Source organism: Mastigoproctus giganteus, chromosome 8 (assembly GCF_048544385.1).
Source record: "Mastigoproctus giganteus isolate SK-2022 chromosome 8, ASM4854438v1, whole genome shotgun sequence".
Classification (NCBI taxonomy): Eukaryota; Metazoa; Arthropoda; class Arachnida; order Uropygi; family Thelyphonidae; genus Mastigoproctus; species Mastigoproctus giganteus.
Window position 1 is genome coordinate 78390029 of NC_143582.1, and position 22082 is coordinate 78412110.

At 37.7% G+C, this 22082-nt stretch overlaps 1 protein-coding gene across 2 annotated transcripts in view; it reads left to right on the plus strand.

The window, feature by feature from the left end:
- LOC150081655 (rap guanine nucleotide exchange factor 2-like) overlaps positions 1-22082 on the plus strand; it is a 900618-nt gene that overhangs the window by 594883 nt on the left and 283653 nt on the right. For both annotated transcript variants that reach the window (XM_090380578.1, XM_090380579.1), the window contains exons 8-9: positions 8304-8465; positions 19471-19578. In XM_090380578.1, coding sequence (XP_090236704.1) covers positions 8304-8465; positions 19471-19578 — 270 coding nt within the window. The remainder of the gene's footprint in view (positions 1-8303; positions 8466-19470; positions 19579-22082) is intronic.

Consider the following 22082-nt stretch of genomic DNA (forward strand, 5'->3'; position numbering starts at 1 on the left):
ATTGCACTACCTTGAATAAGTAACACTTCACCATAGGATAAGACTATTGTTACTTATTCTCAGTGGTTTCCATCGCTCTTTACATAACCTGAGGCCTTAGCCCTAAACTATATCATAATCGAAATTATTCTACACCATCAGGCATCTCTCATATTGTGGATTTATACTTTGCAACTGGGTTCTCATCATTGCAACACCAGGATACTTGCCCACGCACCGATGAGGAGCCAATAAGCTCCGAAATGGTGCTGTATGGGTGATGATATCAGCTGAGAATAAGTAACAATAGTCTTTCTCCTTTGGTGAAGTGTTACTTATTCAAGGTAGTGCAATATCATGGCAACTCGTGAAGATATTCGCAATATGAGATGTACTTCATTATGCCAAGTTATCATTATTATTAGCCAATACGGTGCAAGGAAGCCTCAGGCTTATGCTGCACCAGCCAAACAAAATTCCCGAGTTACCCTGTGTGCGTGTGTGACAGAAGTAGAAAGGAATCACCAAGAAAGAGAAGAGTGTGCTTGGCACACCCTGGGTGTGCCAAGCACATACTCACCAGATGTGAGTCCCTGGGGATATAACTACTTAAGTAATTGGCTATGTATTAAAATGATGCAAATGCACTAACTTGTACGTTAGTTAACTCTTTACATAACCTGAGGCCTTATCCCTAAACTATATCATTACAGAATTTAAAATTACAGTAGGTTACAGAATTTAAATTAGCAAAGTGTTATAGAAATTAAACTGTACACCAAAAGATTATAAACTAGTGAATAAAATATAAACAAATTTTAAACAAAAATTATTACTACCGGATATTCTAACACCGAACATTGACATTCTCAGTCACTCATTCATTCACTCACATTTACTTGACACAGCACTCTGACTATAGGCTATGCATACTCTTTTTTTTTTTTTTTTTTTTTTTTTGTGCCGGTTAAGTTCACACATACTTATACATTAGGACCCATGCACACTCTTACAATTTATCATATGCACGTGCAGAAAACTTTTGTGGGTGGGGGGGAACAAAAGCTAATAAGCTCATTTACCTACCACAAGATCACCTTTCATTCAAAACAAGTACAGTAAACCCCCGCTATTCGCGGTATCTGTATTCGCAGTTTCGCGTATTCGCGATCGCCAGTTTAATATAAAATGAAACCTAAAAAAAATGTGAATTTTAAAGTGCCGTGAATTTTTTCCGCCATAAAAAAACATGGGCGTGACTAAAATTATCTTTCCTGGTCAAAACAGTGCTCAGTGGGTGGGGGGGAGAGGGGTGACAAAATCACTGGCGTGGATGTTTCTAGCTAATCCTTGTTCAGTATGTGTTATGCGCTTGTCATGGAAGGTTTCATCGTTTGCTTTTAATTTATATGCTTATAAATTGAATAAATTTATCAATTTATAAATTGATATGCTTACAAAAATGATAAATCTACCGTTTTGCAGTGTAAAACAGACTTTTTCGAGTGTGTTAACAGAAGAAAGTGACTTTATTGTGGACAAGTTCTTTCTAACCCCTACAAAAATATGGCTACGAATAACAAGAGAAATGTGAAAATATCAAAGAAGGTGATGAGATTAGCGAATAAAATTGAATTATTAGACAAAATTTCTAATGGTGAAAGTGTCTCTTCAGTGGCGAACATTATAAAATCAATGAGTCAACAGTACGATCAATCAAAAAATCGGAAGTAAAAATCCGCCGTAGTGTCCGTGAAAACGTGCTAATTGCTTCAACAATTTGCTCTGTAACTTGTGATGTTAAATTAGAAAAAATGGAAAAAGCTTTAAATCTGTGGATAGAAGACCGAACTCAAAATAAAATTCCGTTAAGTTCACTCATTTGTGAAAAGGCAAAACTGCTTTATCAACACTTTAGCGAAACTGTCGATAGCACTGGCTAAATAAGTTTTTTAGCTAGCAAAGGCGCTAGTTTGAAAAATTTGTTTGAAATTCCTAATAAATATTACATTTAATATTAAATTATTTTTTATTTTCATTTCGATGCCATATGCTTGCATTTCACTATGTACTGTCTATGTACATAGTCATATTATGAAGGTACATATAATACATACATAGACAAAATTTTAGACTAGTTTTTCTTATATATTTCGTACTTTGGAACGGAACCCCTTTATTACTATGGGAGCCATAACTCAGTATTCACGTTTTTGGTATTCGCGGCATTTCTCAGGAACGTAACCCCCGCGAATAGCGTGGGTTTACTGTATACACATTTATACATCCCTAACCCACTCATACAATTTAACATGCCTACAGACAACTCTCATGTGGTGGCAGCAAGCAAAAAAAAAAAAAAAAACACTTGCACACACAACATATATCTCAACTTACAGTTACTCAGGCAGTTGCATTAGACTATGTACTCTAGCTTAGGGCAGGGAACAGCGAGGGATAGGGCCCCAGGGTCAATTTACAAAATTATTTTGGTCAAGTGCAGGTCAAAATTGAGTCAATCTAGGTGGTTTTAGACATCTAAGTTTTAACTTAGTGCAGAGTTATTGACAGGAAAGGTTTGTATTGTTGTGGTAAGGTTTTTCTGCCTGGTCATGAAGACCTGCTGAGCAAAGTTAAAGAAAGCCACATAATTGTGTTTCTTAGAAATATGGTGGTTCTCACTACCACCTCTCAGCCTTGTGGCAGTCAATTACCACAGTAATTGACTGCCCCAAGTTGGCACAGCTTGGCATTAAAATAGGAGACATTCTTTCCAGTTCCTCCTAATGACATCTCCTTTGGTGGTATCATCCCACCTGGTTTGCCATTGTTGAAAGTGTGTCCATTCTTTCTTTCTTTCTCTCCTAGTGTCACTCTCTAGATTTAATGTGATTCCTAATATATCAATTAGGATTTGGCTCTTTATTCTCTAGTTGAAGCCCCCATCTGATCACCTTCAAGTCAAGAGGGCATATGCCTGCCAGCACCTGCAGTATAGGTGTGTCGACTGTACAACAAGCTCTTGTGATATTCAATAGAATGAGTTGCTGGATTGAGTCAAGCATAGCTCTGTTTATGGCTAAAATTGCTCTAGTAAACCAGGTGCTTACACCATAGGTGATGACTGGGAGAAAACTACCTTAAGTTGTGTTTACAGTGCTTTTTTTTTTTGCTGCAGTGTCACATGTTATTGTATGAAATAATGCATGTATTAAGGTGCAAGAAGCACATGTTTAGGGTTGCATGCCTCTTGCTGTTCACACATGTGCTACTTTTCTTGCTACTCTCTTAGTTTAGTCTAGAAAATTATTAATTTTTTTTTTTTACATCTTATTTTAGACTAATAAATCATAAGCATCTTCAACAATTATGTTTTGCTCTGTTCTCTTGTGTTGCGCAGCCTGTGGCTCCATGAAATGAGGGGCATTTTCAATATCCAGTTGTTTCTTAATGTCAGTCGTGACATTAATCTTCAGTTATCTGAAAAATGACAAATAATAACTAATATTATAAGCATTCCTAATGGGAGTTTTATACGTAATAGACACTAATTTTTATTGTTATTATTATTTTTTTTTTAATTTTTATTTTTTCCATTTCTGCTAGGTTGGCATGCTGTTCCAAGATTCATTGGGTGTTGGCCTTCACAAGCAAGACAAGGAGTTGTTACCTGCAAAGGTGGCCTTGTCTGTAGAGCCAGTAAACATCCCCAAGAATTCATCCAGAACTAGGTTCTGAAAACAGGGACCCAGAACTGAACCCTGCGTGCATCCTTAAGTCACTCTTCATGTGACTCACTGGTATCGGGTTTTGACTGAAATCTGCCTATTGGTGAGGTAATCCTGTATAAGTACTGTGGAATTCCAGCTTGGCATAATCTGCAAAGTATGCTGGGCCACCATAATGCATTGAGGGCACTAACAAAATCAATGCATATGGCAAGCAGGTATGTTTCCTGTGTGGTATTTGCAGTATTTATCGGATAGTTCGTTGCATCCTCTGTGGAGCATTCAGGCTTAAAGCCAAATTTCTTGTCTGACTGTAAATTTGCATATAGGTAGTGGCTTTTTAGGCAGAGTAAGATCATTCTTTCCAGTACCTTGCCCAAAACGGGGCAATGGGTCTGCAGGATTTGGGATTCATAGGTGATTTTCCTGGATTTTCAGTATTAGCCTGACATTTGTTTGTTTACAAGGGGTGGGGAAAATTCCCTTTTCCAGACGGTTATTATTCAGTTGTAAGGGCTGGTCTGAGAAGGTTTTTTTTTTGCCAGTTCTCTAATCAGCTGTATTTCTAAAAGGTCATTATCTGGACATTTGCTATTTTTTGTTCTGTTTATTGCAGCAGTTAGTTCCTTAGATATAAAAAGTGGTTTCATTTCCATGTAATGGTATTCCTTATTTCCGTACAGATATTTAATTGTACTTTGGTTTGAAGTTTGTCAGCTATTGGAAACAGTTTCCTCCCAGGTATGAGTGGTCTGACTAGGCACAGTGTTTGTTATCACCACAGGCAATGACCACATCAGCTTCTGGCAACTTGTTAATATTACAATAGACCACTCTGCATTGGTTGGCATTACCAGTGGTACCAACAAGCGGTTGCTAGGTTTCTTTCTTTTTCTGCCTGATAAGGCTGGTATAGGAATGTCATAAATTTCTATAAGTCTTTCTGCAGGCATTCACTTCAGCTGATGGCCAGTTTGTTTTGAATCTCTGAAAGTGGGCGAGCCGTTTGTTGCCTGCATCTGGTGGAACTACTCCAATAATCCTTCTTCAAGATCTTAATGCTTTTCACCATGTGCATTTTCTTCTTTTTAATGCCATTCCCTCTTCAGAAACATCTACTTGTGGTTTTTAATGGAAAATTGGAAAATTTCAGATGGAAAATTTACATTTTCATACATCTAAAGTAAATGTTTAGAATTTATATAACTCTACTCAGGAAACCACCAAATATTTCTAAGTCTATTAATATAAAATTGATTTATATCAGTAGACTTATAAAAGAAGTGAAGAAGCAGATACTATATCAATACAGGAATTGAAATAGTTTGTGAAATAATGGTACTGCATTCCATTTTTCTGTTTATTGCTTCTCCTGTGATAAGTCTTGGGATTAGGCTCTTCAGAAATGATTGTATTATCCATGAGTTGACTTAAAGTACACCCTCCTAGCCCACTGGCTGTACAGAGGTTGAACCTTTGGTGAATGAACTGATAATAATAATAATAATAATAATAAAATGGTTTTTAATTGAATGACATCACCTAATAGGTGAATCTGTTATTCATTAAAAACTTTAAAGACCTGTTGTGACTGGTTTTGGAACTATTTGGTTCCATCATCAGACTACAGGTAGGCTGTAAGCGACCTTGTGCTGAGCAGTGAATAAATGTGTTGAATCTAAATGAGCAGCCAAGTGGCATTCAAAAAAAAAACTTGTGTTGACTAAACTGAAACTGTTATAAAACGTACAGTTGATTTTATTTAATGCAAAATATGTAGGCCTAATAAAACTAAATATATACAAAAACTACTTATGCACTTAAATTAGTACCGCTGTTCTTATTTCTAGATAAGTTATCTGCACCATGATCCTACCCCCACGCAATATGAGATTCATTGTTAAACTTTCTGACTAAAGGAACACTTTAATATTCTCAAATTTTTTTCTTTAATACAGGTTGTAAAAACAAGTAGTTTGTGATCAGATCTCACAAGGTTGGTTGTTTGAACAACCAAGATTTCATTTTTTCTGAAAGGATAAATAATAGCTACTGCTTCTTTCATTAGTGGGTCTTGTTTTGCTTTGTTTGGTTTTCTAATCAATGATGTGCTAATTGAAAGGCACGGGGGGACTATTCTGCTTACTTTTGAGTATAGGCTATTTTCTATGTCCTTTTTTGTTATATGATTGCTGAAATTTTTGAATTTTATGCTAAAATTGGACTAAGTATTTTAGCTCATACTGTTAAAAAACAGAAAAACACAGCTGATCAATCAGAAGTAAAATTTTTATCAATCAACTGTGTTTTTCTAAATGGGAAGGTTGGGGTCCCCCCTTCTTAGTTTAGTCTGAAAACTTCATTGGTATACTTCTGAAATAAACATTAACTGATTTTATATATAATAGGGAGGGTTGGTTGTTGTGTGAAACGTGGAATAATTGTAATAATCATACAGCCAGTGCAGCTATACTTATAATGCAGCAGTGTGTGTGTTTTCAAATAAAATCAGTTGCAGAATTATGCTGATGTTGTTCTTAGGCTGATGATAGGGCAAAAACTTCCAATTGAGTTAAAAAAAAAGTTTTTGATTAGGTAAAATGTAAATTTAACAATTGTAAAATGTAAACAATAGCATTTAGTCCAATTTTCCTATGGCCTAAACCTAAAATAAAACAAGATGGACCCTGTTGCCATTTAATTGAAATGCTCTGTATAGTCAGCTGTCTTTCAGTGATAACTTCAGTGGCATGGCTTGATTTCACTTTGAAGGTTAAAAAATCTTGATCAATCCTTGTATCACACAATACCAGTGTAGTTGTCAAAATGTTCTTCTAAGCATCCTACTCTTTACTATCAATACAAACTTTTCTTTTCATAGTGGTTTCTTATTCTTAGTGACCCTAACACAGCCCATGTATTCATTTTTTCTGTGATGACTCCCACCAGTCCCCAAAAATCCCAGCACCCCACCATCCAATCTAATAGAAGCAGTGCAAGAATCACTTGCACCTCTGCCTGCGGCTACTGTTCATCTTTTTGTCTGTGAATTCTCCCCCCCCCCCAAGCTTGTAGGTTTCTGACCCGCCTAAAACTGCCTTGATAGCATCAGCAAATATTCTTGCATCCCTTCTGTTTAAGTGTATTGTCTCCCTGTACAAGCAGTCTCTCCTGTTAACAAGCACAGACCACTCGGAGAAAAATTCTACCCCATGAGCCTTGCACAGTCTCTCCAGGGCCGAATTGATTGACACGGCTGTCATCATATACTCCTTCCTGTCATGCCTAGGCAGGATTGCAGATACTTTCAAATTTAACCTTAATTAATAATTTTTTTCAAACATTGACCTGTACTCGTGAAGTAAGTCAGCAGATCTTCTTCTCTTAATGTCATTTGTGCCACTGTGTGCAACAGTATCACCCTTTTTGCCCTTAAAAGATGATATCTGTTCTACAACATCAACTTTTGCCTCTGGCAGACATACCCTGTTCCTATTCCACCTAACCTTTTTACACAATATATTACCTGTCTCCCTGACAATACAGCCACTGACAATAACTATCTCCTGAGGGAGCAGTGCATTCTGCTTCTTGTACTGCCTGATGCACAAGAGGGAGCTCTGACTTTGAATTAGGCTACTGAGAGCTTGATGGGTCCCTCACTTTAATACCTTCAAGGGCATCTACCCCACTCTTCCAACTCTCATAGGCACCCATCAGAATGCTGAGTTGGCGCCTAATTTCTTGACACTCTCTGCACCTAGCACATACAAACACATCCTCCTTGGCTAGATCATGTTCTCTTCCAGAATGAAACATTTCTGTAAACATTATTCTGTTTATAATAAGATTGATAGAATAAAGTGGTATGTCATTCTGATATACTATGGCACCATTACGTAGTAGGCCTTCAAGCACTCTTATTCATTAATCCTTGAAAGAATTTTCCCTAGTTCCTTACCACTGAGGTGTGCAACGAAGGTAATATTTTTGCCATGTGGTTGAAAAAGCAAATTTCTATCTTGTGGTCCTAAGGGAATAGTTAGTAACCAGAGTTAAGATCAAGCTGATTTTAATTCAGAAGATCTGTGCTATTCAAAGAAAACTTGATGCAGAGAGTGACCTTATTTATGACCTGAAGATCCAATATAATCTCAGGTCACCACTAAATTTCTCAGAAACATTAAACATGCTGTTTCATAATGACATAGATGGTTTAGTCATACCCATTCTTTGTTACTCATTCAACAGTTTCTCCAGTATCTCCTTTTACTTAAGTGGGGTTTTTATTACACACATCATCTCAACTGTATGTTCAATGTCAGTTGCTTCTTCCAAGTCAGCAGTATCTTCAGTAGAACACTTGGGGAATTTGTAATGCAACCTTTGGAGGTTATTTTATACAGTTATTTTAGCTTAAGAAAATTTGATCAGGATTATCCACTACTGAGTTTGAGCTGATATATCACAAATGCAATGGCAAAAGATGAAAGTTGTATTCTATTTATTCTATTCTTTTCAGTTTTGTAATATATATTTTTTAAAATTTTATTTTATTATTATTATTATTATTATTATTTATTATTTTTTTTTTAGGGTACACCGGAACAGCTAATGAACCAGTTAGTTGAAGACAATTTTATGGATCCCACCTACATAGAAGATTTTTTACTTACTCGCCGAACATTTGTTTCCAGTCCTTTAGTGATCATTAGAAATCTTGTTTCTTGGTTTAGTGATCCTCTTCTAAGGGATAAGGTATTGGCTTTTATTTTGATTTTATTTTATCTTTTTAATTTTTTTCTTTGTGATAAAATTTATGAGCCTGGTTTATTTTGTTAGCAGATTCATTTATTATGTTTTTACTTAATATAAAATTTTTCTGGAAGGATTGGTTGTATTACCCAAAAAAATTGTGGTTATTGTTGGTGACTCCATTGTTAGGGAAATGAGAAATATAGGTGGAATAGGACCAGGATGTCTGACAGGGGCAAAAGTAGATGATGTAGAGCAGATATCATCTTTTAATGGCACAAAAGGTGATATTGTTGTTCATGTTGGCACTAATGATATTAAAATTTGGGGATTAGGACTGACTTAACAAGTACAGGGCAATATCGGCAAAAAGTCGCGAGTTAGGATTGAATTTGAAAGTGTGGTTTTTCTTAATGCAATGTGTGCTTGTTAACAGGAGAGACTTTTTAAAGGGATGGGATACCTTGAATAGAAGGGTGCTATCGAGGCAGTAATAGATGGGTAGAAAACTTGGGGGATACAAAGTCTAATAGCTTAACTAGAGCCACAGGCAGAGGTGAAAGTGATTCTTGCACTGTTCCTATTGCAACAAACAGCAGCCTAGAAAGCAAGGTGCAAAGGATTTGAAGGACTAGAAGTCATCATGGAACAAGTAAACATATGGGTTGTGTTAGAGTAACCAAGAGTAAGAACATATGCATGTAGACTAATGCTAGGAGCATTGTAAATAAATTTGATGAATTTGAAGTACTAATTAAGTCATCAAATGAAGACATTGCAGGAAAAATGGGAACATGGTTTTTTTTTTTTTTTCTTATGTAAACCCCAAACACGAGAGGTATTAGAACCTATAGTACTTAGTACCGTGCTTGGTTTGGAGGTTGAGAAGACGAAAGAAGATATTTGTTGACATTGGACTTGAACTTCTGTAGACTGTAATTTTCAGGAAATACGTATGAAGGAAGGTTGTTCCAGAAAACGGCAGTTGAATGAATAAATGAAGAAGATGAAAAGTTGGTTCTGTGAGTTTGAAGTTGGACAGCAAATGGATGTTGGCTGGTGGCGGCACGTGTTCAGACTGTTTTGAAAGAGAGAGTGGGAATTATAGAAACCAATTCAGAAGAACAGTGCCCATGGAAGTATCTGTAGAAGAGGCATGCAGCAGAAACAGTACATCTATGAGATAGCGAGTGGAGAGACTCTGTTAGAGATGAATCATTAATTAACCTAACTGCCCTCTTCTGAATGGAATCAAGAAGCCTGAGAGAGGTTTTGGGGGCACCACCTCAGATGTGGGAACAATATTCCATGGCAGGGCAGATTTGAGATTTATACAGAGCGAGCAGCTGTTTGGAAGAACAGTAACGCCGATAGTGAAAGAGAAAACCAAGTTTTTTAGATGCAGAGGAAGCATTATTTGTAATGCGCTTGTGCAAAGAGAGATTAGAAGTCAGGGTAATCCCCAAATGAGATATATCATTTTGCCTAGAAATCGGAGTGTCACTAAAGATAAGCATAGGAGCAGAAGAATCCTTTTTGTGAGATATAAGACAAGACTGATTTTTAGAAGGGTTGAAATTAACTAGGTTGTCTTTGCCCCACTGGAGAATTACCCGAAGATTGGCAATTGGTAGCAGATTTTCGAGAAGTTGAAGCTGATTGAACAGGGCAAGTTTTCTCAAAATGGAAAGTGGAATGCAATGTGCTATCATTGGCAACACTATGGATAGGATTTCCAGTCAATGGAAGAAGGTCATTAATATACAAGAGGAAAAGAGTGGGGGAAAGAACTGAACCTTGGGGAACATCGGCATTAGTGGAGCGGTTAGAAGACAGAGAGCCATCTACCATCACCCTCAGTGAGCGATCAGAGAGAAAACTGGATAACCAATTACTAAAAACAGTTGGCAAACCATAAGATTGAAGCTTGTTTAGAAGACCTTTATGCCAAACATGATCAAAAGCCTTTGAGATGTCAAGAGCAACTACTTGTGTTTCACCGAACCTTTCCATTGAATTAGTCCATAAATGGGTAACGTAAGCCAGAATATCACTAGTGGATCGACACTGACGGAATTCATACTGGCAATCGTTGATCAGACAGACGGTTTCTAGGTAGTTTAAGAGTTGGCAGTTAATTGATTTCTCCATTACTTTAGAAAGAGTAGAAGTAATTGGATGGGAGGGATTTGTCACCCTTTTTAGGAACTGGCTGGATATGAGCAAATTTCCAAGCAGAAGGAAAAAGACCTTTTGAAATAAGAAAGTGAAAAAAGGTGGCAAAGAATAGGAGTAAGTTCAGGAGCACAAGTTTTAAGAACAAGTGGAAAAATACCATCGGGACCTGGAGCTTTCTTAGCATCAAGATTCGTCAAAATCCTTCCGACATCCTTTTGACGGAAGACCACAGGAGGCATTGAATGGAGCGTGTTGGGAATGGTGGGAGTTGTTTTACCAAGATCATTAATACATGAGTTGGAAGAAAAATGGGATGCTAGCAGGTCGGCTTTATCTTTGGCTGAAGTGACAACAGAACCATCTGGTTTGGACAGAGGTGGGAGCAGAGATGGGCAAAAGTTGTGGCCAATAGTTTTGGCAAGAGACCAGAATGCTCGGCTACCATTAGGGCAAGAAGCAAGTTTTCTACTCTTAGCCTGTTCAAACTCTAGTTTTGACTGATTAGTAACTGCTTTACAATTGTTGCGAGCTTTGGTGTAGGCAGAAAATGAAACTGAAGAATGAGAAACAAGCCAATTACGATATGCAACATTCTTCTCTTGAACAGCCTTAGCACATTTATTGGGAAACCAAGGTTTAGATAAAGGACGAGATTTTAAAGTGGAGTGTGGGATAAAGGATTCCATTCCTGCAAGAATAATTTCACTGACACGATCTGAGCAAACGATGACATCAGAAGTTTTGAAACAGTAATCTGACCAAGGAAAAGAAGAAAAGAAATCTCGCAGGTCATCCCATTTTGGATTCTTGTAATGCCAAACAACACGAGATTGGGAATAGCCATGAGATAAAGGCTCCATTGGAGAAGAGACAATCACCAAGTTGGGATCTGAAGTGCCTAAAGGACTTCTCACTTCGAACATGTACTTAGAAGGGTTGTTTGTGAGAAAAAGATCAAGCATGTTGGCTGTATGATTAGGATTATCCGGTATTCTTGTAGGTAAATGAACAATCTGTGCAAGGTCATTAGTAATTGCAAAAGCCTCAGCATCTCGACCAGCTGGGTTGGTGTGACTAGAAAACGGAAGCCAGCTGGAGTTGTGAACATTAAAATCACCAAGGAAAATTACCTCACTGTTAGGAAAATTGGACTGGGGAAAGTCAAGTTGCAAAGAGAGGAAGTCAAAGAGCTCCAAATGATTAGTCGAGTTGGGAGAATGGTAGAGACAACAGATGAATTTGATACAATGAGGTAGAGAGATTTTAAGCCAGAGCAGATCAAAGAGAGGAGATTCCAAATTGCCAATTCTCTGACAGGGAATATCAGAATGGAAATATGCACAAGTACCACCTTTGAAGTGAAAGGAATCATACAGCAAATAATTTGGGCATCTGAGGTGAGCAGTAGTTGAATCAACCGATAACTGAGATTCTGTCAGAAAAAGTACATGGGGTTTGGCAGACTGCAAGGGGAAATGGACATCATTGAGATTAGAATTGAGACCACATATATTTGTGAAATGAATTAGGAAGTGCTTGGGAGGTTTAGATCTTTATGCAGATAAGCGTGCTCTATTATTTTGACAATTCATGGTGTATTCAATAGTAAGAAAATGTGGGTGGGACATGCTGTATGAAGTAATGAAATTTTTGGATATGGCGTACACATGGTAAGAATATGCCCAGATCCTTTACATAATGTGGCCTTGACAATGCTCCCCGCATACACACTACTCGGACTACCTCCAGTCACTATCTGGCAGAGTAGAGGTAACAAGATTATACACCAGCTGATCCGGAAGCCTCCTAGAGAGTTGCTAATAGTTTCAGTCCGGTGTACTAACTAGCGGCCGGCCTGCAAACACTGTTTTAGCGCTGTACCCTCGAAATGTTAGGAATATTGGATCTCGCCACGATGTTCATCATAACCTCAAAAGTCATCAATCATACTGCATGATGGAAGAGATGGGGAAGGGTTGACCAGAACTTAGCTCTAGAGACTAAACATGTGTTCCATCACTTCAGGCCTCCAATAAGCAAAGTGGTGTTATTGTGCCGGTTGATGAGAGTCATCTACCACCTAGTACTGCCTGGTAAAAAAAAGGGCGGCATTCCTCCATGTGGTGTGGGCACCACACCTCGACCCATGCTTACGTTGGTTCACACCTGGGTGGTCATCCACTATGTACTTGTGCATGGAGGTTATACCCAGGATTACTAACAGTCCCACCATTGTGAAGGTGCAAGCAGAGGGGTTTGGCTGTCACAAACTGTGCGGACTTTGCTGAAATTGGGTCACTTAACTTGAGTGTCACCCGAATATCAGTTCCATCAGCGTTTTAGACTCCTAGATTGCAAGTACAGCTTGTCTGGCATATCTGAGAGGATGTCTGTGACAACCTACTGAACTTGAATATGGAGTGTACAGGAAGGACAGACAGAAGAAGAGAGGACGTGTTATGCTCTTAGTTAAGAAGCTTGTTAAATCTAAGGCAGTGAATCCAGTTGACATGGGCAATGAGTGCAATGCTGAGTCAGTTTGGTGTGATAAGCACTGGGAAAACAAAATTGAGAGTAGGAGTGGGTGTCACTCCTACTCTTAATGTTGTAAGCCTAATGACTGTGAGTATAACAAACAGCTATACAGAGAAATAGTGGGTCAACAAATCAGAATGTCTCATAATGGGGGAATTTAACTTTCCACATGTTAACTGGAATTTGTAGGTTGGTGACTTCTGTGGATTTTATTGACTGTTTTCTATAGCAGCATGATAGAGAGGCAGCAGTAATCATGATCTGGTTATCAGGAGTGATTGTTCATGCATTAAGAATCTGCAAGTAAAAGACACACTGGGTGCTAGCAATGGCAGTGTGTATGGTACCCCTTTAGTACATCTGTGATGGTTGTATTAAAGTGGAATTTAAATAAAGATATAACTGCTGTTAAGGGTAAAGGGAAAGGATTTGCTTTCGTAAGGGTGTCTACAGTTTTTTAATTCTGTGCAGTGGGACCAACTGATGATGTTACCAACAGCAAATTCTAAATGGGAAGTATTAAGGAAAGTAATCAAAGAAGATACTAGGCTTTTGATTGAGATATGTGGCAGAAAAGAAAAGTGCATGGGATGCATATAAAATATCAGGTGATACAGAAGCCTATGGTAGTTATAAATTAGTCTGTAATCAAGTGAAAAAGGAGTTTAGGCAAATGAAGGTAGATTATGAGAAATCTTCGGAAAAGAATGCAAAGCAAAATAGCAAAGACTTGTATGCTTATATTAACAGTAGAAGGGAGGGATTGAATCACATTGGGCCACTTGATTGATGACTATGAGTTAACTGTTGTGATGACCCTGCTGAGGTTGCAGACAAATTGAATATACATTTTGCATCTACATTCACACATGAGGAAATCTTTAGGGAAGGGGATGCCAGAAGTTTATCATACTCTGACTAGGAGCTAAATGACTTTGTGATAACTGAAAGGGAAATTGTTGAAGAAGGACATAAACATTGGATAGACATTGGATAGATTCCATCCTGGGATGGATGGAATCTATCCAATTATATTAAGGGAGGCTGCAAAGGATGTAAACAAATCCTTAGCCATAATTATGAGAGCATCCTTGGAGTCATGGGAGTTTCCTCTGGACTGGAGATGTGCAAACATATCCCCAATTTATAAAGGGGTGGGGATCAAAAGGTGAAGTGAGTAATTACAGAAGTGTTAGCTTAACACCTGTTCCAAGAAAATAATGGAATCACTGGTGAAAGAAAGTAATGCATAACCATCTGGACAGGCATGCAATTATACTGCAATCACAGCATGGATTTGTTACAGGACAGTCTTGTCTAATCAATCTGATAGGTTACTATGATGCATTGACCAAGGAACTGGATGCAAAAAATAATTTTGACATCTTATACTTGGATTTCAGGAATGCTTTTTATGCTATTGTACATGAAAGACTACTGTACAAATTGGAGCTATGTGGCATTAAGGTTAAGTGTCTAGTGGAAGGAAACAGAGTAGTTATCAATAGGCACTGCCCTTCATGGACTAATGTTATTAGTGGAGTTCCCCAGGGTTCATCCATGGTCCCATTGTTGTTTGCAATATTTATCAGTGATACTGACGAACATGAGTCAGGCTTAATGTGTAAGTTTGCAGATTATACAGAGGTTGGCAGGGTGTTTAAGGACAGTCATCAGGATGAGCTACTGCAAAAAGACCTAAAAAAGTGCTTGATGGACTGAAATTGAAGTTTAACATTGACAAATTCAAGGTACTGTATGGGTAGCAGTAACCCCACAGTAACTTATCAACTGTGTGGTACTATGCTGAGGGTAGGGGATAATGAAAAAGACTTGGGGGTAATTTGCTGTCAGAAATGAAATTCTTTGATCAGTGGAGGTATGCTGCTCTTTTTTAATTGTGTTAATTTAAATATTCTCATGCACATATATATCTCCTTATCATGTGCACCAATACTTAAAAAAAATAACATTCAAATTTTTCAAAATTTAAATCAAATTCTGCGCACTTCACAGTGCCAAATTTGAAAGTTATGAACTTCCTGCAGAGCAAGACTTCTTGAGGGAATATTGTGTTTCCATGCTTTTGTATTTCTCTTTTGCCTTTCTTAGCAAATCTTTCAAAAATAAGTAGGTTTATAAATGCTATATCAATTGATATAGCCATTCACCTTAAACTAAACACATAACTCCCCACAGAATAGTAATGTTTTTGAGTGAGTATTTTAGTGTTCTAGCCTTTCCTATGTTTTTCCCTATGATAAATAACTGAAAAATCCCATATGAATCCTATATAAATCAATAAATATATAAACTATATACAGGGTGTTTCAGTTAAACGTTTCAGAACTTCTAAGAGAGGTAGGGTACATCCTGACAACTCGAAATCATATAGCAATGTGGGGTCGGAAATGCTTTCCTGAAGCAGTGTTGTACACAGAAGCACCATAAAGAAAAGAGACCGTAAGGGAGAAATCGTTTTAATATAATACATGAAAAGAAGCAAAAGGTACATGGATTATCAAGTAGATAGGTCTAACCGGACCTATCTACTTGATCTTTCTGCAGCACGTATTGCCACAACTTTTGAGAGATGAACAGATTTCTGCATCGACGCAACAGACAATGTGGTTCCAACAGGATGGAGCCCCTGCCCATTATAGCGGAGATGTTCGTAACTACCTGGATGTCACATTTGGTCAACAGTGGATCGGACGTGGTGGTCCCGTGCGTTGGCCTGCTCGGTCACCCGACCTATCATGTCTTGATTTTTATTTCTGGGGTCATATGAAATCGCTAGTTTATGACACCCCTGTTGACAATGCTGAGGAGCTGGTTGCAAGAATCGCAGTAGCTGCCGAAGAAATTCGAAATTCGCCTGGAGTATTCCAGAATGTTCGGATGTCCATGCGTCGGAGATGTGAGGCGTGCATTGTAGCCCGTGGAAGAAACTTCGAACACTTACTTTAATCCATGTACCTTTTGCTTCTTTTCATGTATTATTAAAACGATTTCTCACTTACGGTCTCTTTTCTTTATGGTGCTTCTGTGTACAACACTGCTTCAGGAAAGCATTTCCGACCCCACATTGCTATATGATTTCGAGTTGTCAGGATGTACCCCACCCCTCTTAGAAGTTCTGAAACGTTTAACTGAAACACCCTGTATATATATAATCCCATATAAATCCTATATCTTTCTTATGATTTTCCATATGATAAATGACTGTTAAATCCCATGTGACAAATCTTTCAAAATTCGCTGGGGTAAGACTGTCTGTTGATATTTATCCCACTAATGTGGGATAAAAACACATGTAACCTTAAACTGTAACCACAAACATGCAGTTTCAATATTTGTAAGGGAGTCAATGCTTGTTTGGTCTCATACTTCTCCTCAAAAAAAACCGTCAGGGGCTACCAGTAAATGTTTGACTATATATGGGGAAACTAGAAAAATTTCAGATTTTTAATTATTGATTAAAGGGTAATATAGGATTGTTATTTTGGAACTGCACCTTTCAAATGCACCACTACCACTGTGTGGTTAAAAACTGATAGTTGGTTAGTTACATCATAGGTTTTATCAACTGGTTGACATTACAATATATTTGAGTTTTCCATTTCAGTTGAGAGTATCTCTTCTGGAACTAGAGCTTTCTGCACTGGAAGGTCTTCTCTTGGAGCTGGACTTAGGAGAACATCACCTGGAATAGAATTAGACACTTGCATCTCATCAAGATTATTTTTTCTCTTGGTCATCAACTCACTTCCATTTAGAGACTCGATATCTCTTCTTAACAGTACATGCACAATTTTAAAGTCATTGCACATTGCGCTGGCTGTAATCCAAAAATATTTTCCAGAATTGCACAGCCCATTGTGAACTGTGACACTGAAAAGTTGATTGCCCTTAATTAAATGTGCATGCTGTTAGAACTAATATGTAAACTCTTCTGGCCGGAGAATGAATGCGAATTTATTTATTTATTTACATCTCACATGTAGAAATAAACTCTATCATATTATTTCTACAAGAGAAAATTTTGCGTAAATGCTGCAGGGAGTACAAGGAAAAAGTGTTGTAACTCACATCAGCAGCAGTTCTCCATAGTTGTGACATGTTATATTACCTTTTATAGTTGCAATCTTAATTACTTTTAAAATTTTAAAGCTAATTGTGGTTTTGACTGTTTTTAAAAATATCAGATGATATCACCGATGAGTTACCTTTTAAAAATGTTCCACTTAAAATTTAAATTAAAATTAGAAAAATATTACAACATACAGTAATACCCCGACTTACGCGAACTCGGAGTTACGCGGTTCTTGATTTTTTCGTTTGGCAACGCTGCCGCCCACTATCTTCAAGGTCGTTTTTCATATGTTATCGATATACGGTGCGACGGCGGAGAATGAGAGTGAAAGATGAACAAAATTCAACTTTGCTGCTTTTATGTTTTTTATATCAGTGAAGGGGAAAACACATTTCACCATAATAATGTAAAAACCAACACAATTCCAGCTATCGGTATGCAATTAGATCGAGTTTACTACCAGTTTATAACAGATTTCACTAGCAGAAACGCAACTGGATTTTTATTGTTTTATGGTAGTAACCCCTAGAAATGTGAGGTGTTAATAGTGTATCTCTGCCTTTATGGTGTTGTTTATTCAGTTGCTACATGCGCACAGCTTTGTTTATGCGTATCAAGCGTGCCTCCTCGTTTTGTAATTGTGCTTTATTCCCTTAAAATGAGTAAAATACTTAATTAAAAGGTGTGAAAAGGAAGCGTCCTGGTGAAGACACTGCAGATTCAGAGAGAAAAAGAAAAGCAATTATCGATAAACAGAGGCGGACTGGATCAAAAATTCTTACCCGTGAAAATTTATAGTGGCCTCATACTATGGTTTATGGCCAAAATCACACCGGCCCGCCGGGGTTTCCCCGGTAAGGCTTATGGCCAGTCCGCCTCTGTCGATAGAGAAAAAAAATGAAATTGTGAAACGCTTTGAGCAAAATGAAAGACCATGTGATATTGCACGTGCTACAGGCCTAAATGAAGCAACGGCGAAAAGCACATGACAATTGCAAACTTGACAGGTTGAAAATTGAAAAGGGCTCAATTGTAAAGGGCTTAAAAATTTTAGAAAACATAGACTCCAACGAAGAACGCGTTATAGCTACAAAGCAAGGAATAAAAAAATTATTAGCTTGCTACGAAGAAATTCTGCGTGAAAAAAAGAAGGCGCTGTGTCGTCAGACGAATTTGTTAGATTTTATGAAGCCATCGACATCGAAATAACTTTTTTATGTAAGTCATTTGTTTTTTAATACATATTTTGTATTAATATGTATAAAGAACTGCAATTTTATTAATATTTTTCTTCTAAACTAGTGTTTTTGTTAGTCCTTGGTCCCAATTAAGCAAAATTTATACGTATTTATATGCAAAGTTGTACCCCGACTTACGCGAATTCGACTTAAGCGATTTTCATCGGACCCACCTATCGCGTAACTTCGGGGTATTACTGTACTGAATCAAAGTCAAATTTAGTTTTATGAAATTAGTATCAGTGGCAAACGCTACAAGAAAGCAATTTTATATAGCATCAGAAAAAAAAAAAAACAAAATAAAAAACATATCACCTGTCCATTCCCTCTATTTCTTCCTTGAATTTATTCAAATTACACATTTCTACAACACCAAATGACAGTTTTTTTCAAAAATTAACTACTAATGACGGAAGGCAAACTTCAACATATATATCGTTAAACTAGCAACCAGCCTTCCTCAGTTTGAATTTATGCCCTTCGTGTAGTTCAAGCAGGTGTTAGCATTAGCAGAGGCATTTGATGCAAGAAAGCAAGGTTATGCAGGATCAGCCAAAAAAAAAAAAAAAAAAACCCACTTCCACTTCACCCCTCTGTTCGTTCGAACTTGGATTCCATCAGAATTAGTTCTGTATAATAAGGATTCCATTAGCATTAGTTCTGTCAAGGGAAATTTCAAGTTATCAAGTTGAATGTTATTTTTGAAGTTGTTTCGGGGTCAAAGCATAGATTTAAACGCACGCACGTGCACACACGCACACGCAATTTTTTTTAAATTGCGCAGTTGGCAAGTCTTATCCTTGTTCTGTCATTTCATACACATAGTCTTGCTAGTATTTGTGTGGAAAGCAATTTATTAAGATTATCTATTATTATTATTTATGTTTTTATTAGAGCTTTTCTTTACAGATACATTAGCTTTAACTAATGGCCATCTTTATTGTTTAATATTCTCTTAAAGGTAACTAGGGTAGTCCTTCTTTGGGTAAATAATCATTTTACTGATTTTGAGACAGACCCTGATATGATGGCCTTTTTAGAAAAATTCGAAAGTGAACTAGAAAAAGAGGTAATTTTATTTTTAATGTATACCTTATATATATATATAGTGTGTGTGTGTGTGTGTGTGAGTGAGTGAGTGAGTGATGTATCAGCTAAGTGTATTAGTTTCTGAAAGAAAATTTTGATATAATGGTGAAAAGAATTTTGTAATCTGCAATTAAGTTTCATTTTAGCATTAGTAGAGACATACGATGCAAGAAAGCAAGCTTATGCAACATCAGCCAAAAAACCCCCCTCCCATTTCACCCCTCCGTTCGTGTCAAATGCCTGTCCAGCTCAGCCTTAAATTTATTTAGGCTATCAACTTTCACAACAAAAGATAGAACTCTGTTCCACCAATCAACTACCTGCTGGCTGAAGGCAATTTTCCGCACATCTATTCTACAACTGTCTTTCCTCAATTTGAATCTGTGCCCCCCTCAGGTTCTTAATCTGAGCAAGAGGAAGAATCCCACCAGCATTCAGCTTGTTCAACCCATTCAAGGCCTTATACACCTCATTCAGATCACCTCGCAGGTGCTTACTCTCCAGGTGCTGCAATTTGCAGAACTTAAGCCTTTCTTGGTAAGAGCACCCCTTTGTTCCCCTCACAAATCTTGTTGCCCTTCTTTGTACTCGTTCTAGCAACTCTACATCCTTCCTAAAATGACTCCATGATCTCCCCTGGCAATCTGCCTGCACTGCTCAGCTAACTGCATGTTTAACTGCACAATCACCCCTAGGTCTTTCTCACTTTCCACTTCCCTGAGTGTAGTACCACACAGTTGGTACGTTACTCTTGTGTTATTGCTACCCATATGGGTAGCAATATGGGTAATATATCAGTTTCCTCTTCTCAGCCCATTTGCTCAACTTATCTAGATCCAATTGGAGTAGCATACTGTTGTTAAAAACCCAGATGATACTTTGCAGATGATACGACAGTATCATCTGCAAACTTGGACATTAATCCTGATATACCTTCATCAATATCATTGATGAATACACAAAACAACAATGGGCCCAGCACTGAACCCTGGGAAATTCCACTAATAACATTTGTCCACGGAGAGCATTGTCCATTGATTACCACTCTCTATCGCCTCCCACTTAACCACCCCTTTATCCATTGTAGCAACTTACCCTTAATGCCATACCCCTCCAATTTGTACAGCAGTCTTCCATGTGCAACAGTATCAAAAGCTTTTCTGAAATCCAAGTATATGATATCAAAATTATTTTTGACATTCAGTTCCTTTGTGACCACATCATAGTATCCAATCAAATTGGTCAGACAAGACCTCCCTTTAACAAACCCATGCTGTGTCTAGATGATCCTGCAATGCTTCTTTAACCAGTGACTCCATTATTTTTCCCGGAACACAAGTTAAACTAACAGGTGTATAGTTACTTGTGTCACCTTTTGAACCCTCTTTGCGAGTTGGTGATACATTTGCACACCTCCAGTCCATGGGGACCTCCCCCCGAGTCCAAGGAAGCTCTCATAATTTTGGCTAAGGGTTTTCTTACTTCCTTTGCTGCCTCCTTTAATATAACTGGATAAATCCCATCCACCCCAGGTGCCTTCCTAATGTTTAATTTCAACAATTTCTCCTCCCCTTTGCTGCTCTCAGTTAATACAAAATCACTTAGCTCCTTGTTAGCATTTTATAAACGTCTGGCATTCCCCTCATTGAATAACTCCTCATGTGTGAATGTAGATGCAGAATACTCATTGTTTATCAGCTACCTGAGCATGATAATCAATAGTCAACCCATGTATGTTAAGTTGTCCAATCTGATTCATCCCTTTCCTACTAGAGGTTACATAAGTAAAGAACTCTCTGCCTTTTTTCTTTGCGTCCTTTGCCAAAGATTTCTCGCAATCTGCCTTTGCTGCCTAACCTCCTTTTTGACTTGATTACAGACAAACTTATATCTGCCATAGGCTTCTGTGTTACCTGATAATTTATATGCATCCCATACATTTTTCTTCTCTGCCATGAGCCTCATTAATTCATCTGACATCCATTTAGGCCTGAACCTTGAACAGTATTTCTTAGTTGGAATGAAAAGCCTAGTAGCCTCCAAAGTTAAGACTTTATAATTCAACATTGGTAGCATCATTAGTTGATCCCACTGTACAGAATTTAAAAACTGTCTGAGACCCCTGTAGTTACCTTTATGAAATGAAAAGCCCTTCCCTTTAGCCTCGATGGTGGTTACATCTTTAAGTAATTCCGATATCAGTACATTGTGATCACTGTCACCCTGTGGTTCCTTTATCTGCAAATTCTTAATGCATGAATAATCACTGCTCATAATCAGATCAAGAATGAGTAATACTCTCTCTGGTTGCCTCTTGATCATGCTGCTGTTTTATGTTCAGTCGATATTATTATTATTATTATTATTAGCCATATGGTGCAAGGAAGCCTAAGGCTTATGCTGCACCAGCCAAAAAAAAAAAAAAAAAAAAAAAATTCTGAATTACCCTGAGAGAGAGAGAGAGAGAGAGAGAGAGAGAGAGAG